Raw genomic sequence first — 8877 nt, forward strand, 5'->3', positions numbered from 1 at the left:
GCAAATATTGGGGGCCGAAAACTAAATTTTAAAAGTTGGGGATGCGCTGTCTTAACGACCGAATATCTGTCTTTTTCAAATTAATAAATGGAGTTTAAAAAGTGATTATTTGAAATTAAAAAAAAAAAAAAAGAATTCACCTGACATCAGCTATCAGCTTCTTCTCTTTCCCTTGCCGTTGTTGGAACGCTCTCTGTTTCGTTCTCCAAAGTCAGATTCTTTTTTTATCTAATTATACTTTCTTTTTTTGAATTTCCTTTTTTGGAGATTAACTTCAGTTCTTTTTTTTTGGGGTCAAACTAGGGTTTTTCTTGGTATGTGGTGAAGCTTTAGGGTTCGCCGGCTGAGAGGGGGAATTCCGATTTGATCTGAGTATCTCCGGCGACATGGGTTCGAATCTGCCGATGAGCCCTGAATTGGAACAGATCCATGGCGAAATCCGTGACCATTTCCGAGCCCTCGCGTAATACTTTTTCTTATTCAATTCTCTTTTCGTTGTTACAAAGATATGACAGTGTAAAGTTGTAAACAAAAGATTCTCTCACATATCATTATATATATATATATGTGTTTTGCAGGAATGGTTTCCAGAGGTTGGATAAGATTAAGGATTCAACTAGACAAAGCAAGCAACTTGAGGAACTTACTGACAAGATGAGAGACTGTAAAAGGTATATTCCCTTTGCCCTTAACTTTCTTTTCTCTTGCTTGATTGATTGAATGATCTACTTGCATTGTCATGTGACTAAGGTTGTAAGTACCTTGTTCCTTTTTTAATTGAATGAGATAAGATGTGACAATATAAATTTTGAAACATGATTCAGTTCGTTTATCTAATGTTTTACTTCATGTCAGGTTGGTTAAGGACTTCGACCGTGAACTCAAGGAGGAGGAAGCTAGAAACTCTCCTGAAGTAAACAAGCAATTGAACGATGAGAAACAGTCTATGGTGAGTTAATATGATATCAGCTATCATCATTCTGTTGCATTTTGTAACCAATGGGATACTAAAGGCAGATGATGTTTTGAGTGTCATTGTGTATCTAAAGCTCTCCTTTGCTCTCTGAGTCTGCGTACTAATTTTTCCCTTGTGTGGCAGATTAAGGAACTCAACTCTTATGTTGCACTGAGAAAAACGTAAGTGCTTCTGTCATTTCTCTTTTAGAAGTTGGTGTATTCGAACCTCGTACCTGTTCTTTTTGGGTTTAGTTACATATTGTATCCGTTCAGCACATGTTATCTATTGATTTATGTGTCATACATGTTAAACTTGTGCTGTGAGTTCAGGTATATGAGTACACTTGGCAACAAGAAAGTTGAGCTTTTTGATATGGGAGCTGGAGCCAGCGGCGAACCTACAGCTGAAGAAAATGTTCAAGTGGCTTCAGGTCAGTCCCTATGCCTGTTATTCTATTCTATGCTAATTGTGCCCAACACATCAAGAGGTTGACTTGTCTGAAGCTTAAACTCATTTTTTATGTGATAGCAATGTCAAACCAGGAGCTTGTTGATGCTGGAATGAAAAGAATGGATGAGACTGATCAGGCCATTGAGCGCTCAAAACAAGTAAGTTACAAAAAAAAACATGTGGTGTTCCTTACTATAACTTTGGTAACACTCTTGTTCCTCCTTTTCAGGTTGTAGAGCAAACAATCGAAGTTGGAACGCAGACTGCAGCGAACTTAAAGGGACAGGTAAAATGCAAAGCATCCTCCCATCTCGTCTTTTATAAACATTGTTGGCACAGACTCAACTCAATTAGCGTGAAAAATACTGCAGACGGATCAAATGGGGCGCGTGGTTAACCACTTGGACACGATTCAGTTCTCTCTGAAGAAGGCTTCCCAGCTAGTGAAAGAGATAGGAAGACAGGTTTTGTAACTTCATACTGACATATATTTATTATAACTCTTCTTACTAGACTGCAAAAAAAAAACCTGAATCTCTTAATGTCTACTTTTATGTTTCAGGTGGCGACTGATAAATGCATAATGATGTTTCTGTTTCTCATTGTATGCGGTGTTGTAGCCATTATCGTAGTGAAGGTACGTTCTTTGCTCATTCCAATGAAAGTTGTGATTACTCATTAGAAAGTTGTAGTAACTATGTTTTTGTTGTTGTATAAACTCTCTACAGATTGTTCACCCGAATAACAAAGATATAAGGGACATCCCAGGATTAGCTCCTCCAGCGCCAGCGAGGAAGCTACTGTACTTGAGGAATCCAGAGTACTTGCAAAGATAGAAAGAAATCTCTGTCTGTATATTTATTTACGTGGACTGAGGATATTGCATCTTGAGGTTCGGTAATTTGATCTTCTTTGCTTATTCATTTGTTTACACAACATGAGATGAGAGAGAGAGGAGAGATTGATTGTGTGCTTTGATAGTCGTTTGAATCTTGGTTTTGATTGGAGAGGGCTTTGTATATTTTCATCTTCTGGTAGTAACTTAATCACTTTATTTGTATAAAATCCAGACCAAGTGACCATGTCTCTCACGTTCTCACTAATGACATCACAGCTGTAGAAAATGTCAGGACACATCTGGAATTTCCAATTACACAAGCAGTCCATATGGTTCACTTTCTATAACCTGGTCAAAACGAAAAACGTGATGAAAGACTACCTAATACGTGCGTGACCACGTTCGAGTCTTTTAGGTAACTGTTGCAAGTTTTATGATTCGTTGTACATGCTACAACTGTTCTTCCATAATAGACAGCTCTTGGAGAGTTGATTCTCATCTCACCCAACTAAACTTAGCATAACCACCAGGAAGAGAAACTCAAGTAGCAATATCCAAACCGATTTGAATATATATTAAAAAGAGAATGCTCAGCAGTCAGCAATCAAAAAACTCAGAGCTATTTGGTTTATAAAGAAAATGAAGACGGTGGAAAAAATAAAGGCCACAAGAATATATATATATATATATATATATATATATATATATAACTCTAATGCCAATTCATTATAAACGAATATGTGACTTTTTAACGTTTTTAAGCTAATCATCGATCATACTACATTCTTCACCTGAGACACGAGAGGACACGGTCTCGGATGCTGCTGCTGCTGCTGCACCTCTCTTTTGGTTTCAAAGATTCTTTATACGTAGCAAAGAAAAAAACAACGAATTTGGAAGCAAAACCTCTCTATCATGCGTTTTTACCAGGCATCTTAAGCGGCGTGATTTCCGAGCTGCGTCCGACCAATATGAGATAAACGGGACGTAATCAAAGGGGCTTCCTCGTCGTTTATCTCGCCTCCTACTCTTGGGCTCTCTCCACCAACATCCGGATTGAACTTATCTGAAGACTTCTTCTCCATCTTCCACTCCTATTATATATAATGCTCGTGTTCATCAGTTTGTTACATATTAACACCCACACATAAGGAAAAAAGGTAACTGGTTCCACATGTATTTTGGAAATCTAGAGATTCTTTATGCCGCAGACGTGATGATATTACTATGGGAGACTATCGGGTCTCTATAACAGCTTATAGATTCAATGCACCTATTTGTGGATTTGAAGGAATCTGAAACAAGCCTGAGATGAACCGGCCTCATAACCTCAACCCTATAAAGAGTTAGAGATGGAGAATGTTGGACTGACCTTATTGATTCGATCTGGGAGACTGTCAGCAGTTGGTTGAGACGCCTTTACGTCCTTCACTTTTATGTAGTTGTACATGACGACGCCGCAAAGCGCTGTGTCAACACACATGGCAAGAATAAATACTTAAAACGATACTATACTGTGTGGAGTAGACCGTCAAGAAGGAAAAACAGATGTTTACACAAATTAAATTCTTGTGAAGTGAAGAAACATACCGATTGCGTATCCAATGATGTTCAGCCCGGTGATCGTGGACTCGGGGAAAATGACTGTGGAGAGGGCAATGAGAATCCAGTCTTTGAGAACACCAGCTACCCGGATTGTTACTGCACCTGTCCTACCGATTACTAAGAATATGGAGAAGTTCAACGCAAGGGCACACAGAGCATTGGAGAAAAAAATCCAGAAGTTGAATTGTATCTGTGAAACTTCCATCGTGGGTTTCTCCAACACATACCAAGGGAAGGCCAGAAATACAAAACTGCACAAGATTAAAGCATAGCGTTTCAAGGGAAAGATTGTGTGTAATAATACATGACATTAACAATGAGAGAAAAAATCATGTTACGCAACCCAACTAGATGAACCGGAACCAAAGATTAGGTGATGAGACATCATAATCTAGAAATATAGTTGTCTAAGCACAATCAAGATTTGGGAGTGAATACCTGCAGGGAGCTATGTAATATAAGCTGTTGATAGGGTTTAATGTCAACCCCTTCTTCTGGAGAAGAACTTGAGTTAGCACCAGTCTAAGTGCTTCAGCAAAGATGCCTGTGACCTGATAGACTGTGCCAACTATATTGAAATGGATTTCCCCATAAGAAGATATCACAACTCCAACACTGACCAGCAACATGTTCGAGAACACGTCGCACCTTGGTTTGTCAGTGCCGCAAATAACTGCCATGATGAATGTTGCTACTGGCACTGAAAATTCCAAAATCATGTATTAATATTCTTTGTAAAATGAAAGGTAAGTCTATGCTAAAGTAGATCATGTAGCCAAAATGTTAAGTCGTCACATACTTAGAGCTTTGAGCATCTGAATGAAGGCAACAGAAATGTGCAAGTATGCGGTATTGCCAAACCTGCACAAAGGAGGATATAAGATAAGAGAAGAGACGATTTGGGAAGCAAGTATGACTAAATGGTATCAAGAAGAAGAGCATCAATGAATAAAATATGCTTACTGTGTATAGAAGAGGAACTTACCACAGGCTTGATGCAAAAAATGCGCTTATAGGTACCACACATGTTGCGTATCTGGTGGACACAAAAAGTGTGTCAAAACTTACGTACGAGAGAGGAGAAAAATGAAAAAGAAACCGAATAAGCAGGCTTACATTTCAAATGTCATTTTAACCGGAGCTACAACCTGAAACACAAAGTCAAAACTTATCACCGCGCAGTCTTAAAACAGAACTCCACATATGATTTGCATAAGCACACTCCATACAAATGGAGAAGAGAAAAGGCATTCTAATGCAAGTAAGCACAACCTAAACTGAAAGTAATAATCCTTTTGAGTATAGAATATACCTTGAAGACGCGAATAAGAAGGAAGGCCACGAATCCAGAAAACCCCATATGGATCATCGTCAGCGTTATAGGAAGTGGAAAATTGAAGTACTTTGGGGATAAAACCCACTGCAAATTAAAAACAATAAAAGAAACATGCTTTACAATTAACCCTTTACTTTAACAAAAAAAAGCTAAAACACGATACATCTATAGCCTTTGCATATATCTCTATCTGATATGCTAACATCACAACACTATCATTCCCATATAGAGACAAATAACAGGAAATAAATACAATTCAACACACATTGCTTACAGAAAAAGCAAAAAAAAAAAGTATCTGCCTACACTCACCTTGTTGTAGAGTATGACACCTGAAGAGAGTATGATGTAGATGAGTAAGTAGATATAAGTCAGTACAAGCGTCTTGTTTATCATCTTCCTCCCCCCCCTCAGTGCAAAATCAGAGAATCTCTTCACGCCCAAGTTCTCTGATAGTCAGTTTCTTCTCACTGCTCCAGCAGTATCAGCCATTGCAGATATATAGCTGAGCCAAATCGACAAAATCAATTAAAACCATCAAATCCACAGTTGAGAGAAAACCCTAATTCACATTCAACAGTATACACAGATCACGATCGAGGAAAACGCAAATTCGATCAGATCCGAGAAGGGAGATGAGAAGAGAGAGATTAGTACCTCGAGATCATATAAGCTCAACGTGGCGAAGCAATAGATCAGAGACGAACCACTTTCGTATAAGAAAGATTCAGAAAACTCGAACCGGAATCTGACGATGAGAGACGAACGCAACGACGACGTATTATTGATCAGAGATTCTATGGGAATCAACGAAACAGAGATCAAGAAGATTTTCTTGATGGAAAGAACGTAGACGAAGTGTGTGAGCTACAGTAGTTTTAATTTGAGCTGAAATTGATTTTTTTTTTTTTAAATTATTAGAAAAGGACGGTGGAGATTAATAGGTTAATCTGCTGAATTTGAATCGAACGGCCACGGTGTTATCTCAGGGATGTGGAGACCCGCCAAGAAAGTTAGTAGGGTTGAGCTTCGTGGGCTTAATTTGGACCTGCTCTATTGTAGGCCCATTAATCGATGAGAGAACAATCAATATATGCGATAATGATTTATATTATTAGGTTTAATATTTTAAATTTAGAATAACCAAGTGAATGTGATACACTAACCGATGTATAAATAGGGGTCTTATTCTATTAATTGGGATTACTGATAAATTCTTGTCGGCAATAAGATGTTCAGTTCAAGTCAACTCATTTTCCTTTCACACAAAGAAGTTAATTACTGATAGTTACATGTATATATGCAAATTACAATCCATTCAAAATATCAAATATATATATAAAGCTACCTCAAGGCTAAACACGTATGGTGATGTTCGTGATCAATTTCGGATATGAAACTCAAACGGAACTCGGAGATTCGAGGTATTGTAGTTGATGTTAGTCGACATTGATGACTATCTACAATCTCATTTTTCTCTAAAATAAATAACAATACGTCTTAATATCAATACAATAGTGTAATTGTGTAAACGTGATAAAGACAAAAAAAAAAATACAAGAAAGAGACGTGGTACGTAGCAGACTAGTAGCCATTTGTGTGTATCACACACGCTGATTGTGTTATCATACATACATTTATCTTATCTCTCCTTTCGAGTTTATTGAAGCTTACATATAACTTGCAAGATAAAGCTACTTAACGACACGTCGTACGAGATTATGAACGTTTTAAGGTTAACTATGATATTTTATACTTCATAAACTTTTACTTTACGTCATAAAACCTTGTTAATAATAATAATATGCCATATAAAATCATTGTTGGGTATATATGTATATAGACTATAGTGTGTTTGAAAAAACTATCTAAGAAGTTAAAAGTAATTGATCTGTAACATTTCTAGGTCCCAAAACGATTTCTATTTGGTATAATTTTATAGTTTGTCAACGACAAACGACGTATATTAGTATGGGTTTAAATTTGGATACTGAACAAATCGGACAATATACTAGCATAGACTAATGTTTGTGGATATGATTATTAGTTATATATAGTTTGTCATGTTTTGATAGTAAAGTATTTATATTGATATCTATATATAACTAATAATCATATCCACAAACAATCACAACACTGTGTACATTATGTAACTTTGTGATATTTTTCTTGAACAAAAATACCCGACAATATTGTTGTTTTGATTTGGATGCAATGCATGTGTAGCTTAAAGAATCGCTTAATCATTGTTTCTACATAGTTTATCTTTCGATCATTGTTATTAAAACTAATTATATTAATCGTCGACTATCTTACATGCTACTTGCTAGTAGGTCAGATTTGAGGTAACCCAACAACTGCAAGACCATAATAAAATAATTAAACATCAACAAATACAAAAAACATAAAAATAGATGATAAGCAGAAAAAATATATATAGAAAAAAAAAGAGCCACGAATAAAAACAAATAGAAAATAAAAGAAAAATAATAAACATGTTCATATAAAATATTATCAACAACACCAACTAAACCCATTGTTTGTTAGCTTTTGGATACGGACCCTAATCATGCAATTGTTTTTGTTACGCATTGTCTAATATTATTGTTCTACTTCTACAACCAATCAGCTTACTTTTCTTTTTATTAATTTAAACACACAATAATTCGGAATATCCTTTAGCAAAAGGATCAGTAATTCAAAATATCAGCAGCCAATCGTGGTATGGTTTAAACCAAAGGGTGCAGCCATATATCGTCTATATGGTTGTTTTTTAATATTTCATATGTTTTCTAATAGTAGACTTTCTGCACTCTGTGATTACAACATAAACCTCTCAACATTTACATGTTAGATGTTTTGGGTAGCATCGTGTATGATAATTATGTATGTTCTCTCGATCTATTTTGAGACAAACTACTTAGATTTGGTAAATTTGACTATTAGTTCGGTGGATTGGCCGACTTTCTCTTTATAGTTGGATGGGCTTCGGCTTACACAATAGAACTTTGAAATGTGAGCTTACTCCATATCTCTAAAAGCATAAATATCTATGCAGATACACTTACAAAGAAAACTAGAACTAGAAGTGTTTTTATTTTTCTATGTAACTCAGATTTAGCCGGTTGAAGTAATTCATCAGAATAACTCCTCTTCCAACCAGAATATGGTTTAATTATATGAGCATTTGATTAAAACAAAATTTGTACAGCTGGAGAATGATGATGATGAAGAAGAAGGTATGTATCTTGTATTCCACTCATCAAGACAAAGGCATTCTCAGATGACTTTTGTAAAGCACACGCTAAGGCAAATTATTACTGCTTTATCTGTTTTTTTTTATAAAAAAAAATCATTTATCTATTGGTAATTTATCTCTTATTTTATAATTATGGATTAGCATCTTCGCGGTGTGTGATTGGTTCTTTCATTTAATCATCTCCATATGTACTATAATATGTGCCTCCTTCAAATTAAACAAATAAAATATCATAAAACTCATATCTAATATAAAATTCAAATGTATATCATCATAATGTATTTTGATACTAGCACAAACTTGTATGATAGGTTGTAACTATTGTTTCTTTTGTCAAAAAAAAAACTATTGTTTCTTTTGTCAAAAAAAAAACTATTGTTTCTTTTGTCAAAAACTTGTAACTCATTTATGAAGCCAAATTAAGTACATAT

At 35.6% G+C, this 8877-nt stretch overlaps 2 protein-coding genes across 4 annotated transcripts; one reads left to right on the plus strand and one right to left on the minus strand.

Moving 5' to 3' along the window:
- The first annotated feature begins 100 nt into the window (after nt 1-100).
- Nucleotides 101-2494, plus strand: LOC103839252 (novel plant SNARE 13). Its single transcript, XM_009115761.3, has 11 exons — nt 101-210; nt 304-463; nt 579-671; nt 856-949; nt 1100-1137; nt 1288-1388; nt 1487-1566; nt 1638-1694; nt 1780-1872; nt 1971-2045; nt 2137-2494. The coding sequence occupies exons 2-11, from the start codon at nt 387-389 to the stop codon at nt 2242-2244; spliced, it is 816 nt and encodes a 271-aa protein (XP_009114009.1). The 5' UTR covers nt 101-210; nt 304-386; the 3' UTR covers nt 2245-2494.
- Nucleotides 2495-2791: 297 nt separating this feature from the next.
- On the minus strand, nt 2792-6091 carry LOC103839262 (probable sugar phosphate/phosphate translocator At3g17430). Of its 3 annotated transcripts, none has more exons than XM_033289148.1 (10): nt 5845-6091; nt 5500-5698; nt 5164-5271; nt 4968-4999; nt 4837-4887; nt 4651-4712; nt 4290-4551; nt 3837-4102; nt 3619-3713; nt 2792-3340 (listed from the first exon to the last, which is right to left on the minus strand). In XM_033289148.1, the coding sequence occupies exons 2-10, from the start codon at nt 5581-5583 to the stop codon at nt 3182-3184; spliced, it is 1119 nt and encodes a 372-aa protein (XP_033145039.1). In that variant the 5' UTR covers nt 5584-5698; nt 5845-6091; the 3' UTR covers nt 2792-3181. The 3 variants fall into 3 exon arrangements, with proteins under 3 accessions (XP_033145039.1, XP_033145080.1, XP_033145100.1); XM_033289189.1 differs by having other exon boundaries at nt 5500-5690; nt 5845-6089; XM_033289209.1 differs by lacking the exons at nt 5500-5698; nt 5845-6091 and having other exon boundaries at nt 4968-5103.
- Between the last annotated feature and the right edge of the window lie 2786 nt (nt 6092-8877).

The sequence above is a fragment of the Brassica rapa genome, chromosome A01, assembly GCF_000309985.2.
Source record: "Brassica rapa cultivar Chiifu-401-42 chromosome A01, CAAS_Brap_v3.01, whole genome shotgun sequence".
Lineage (NCBI taxonomy): Eukaryota > Viridiplantae > Streptophyta > Magnoliopsida > Brassicales > Brassicaceae > Brassica > Brassica rapa.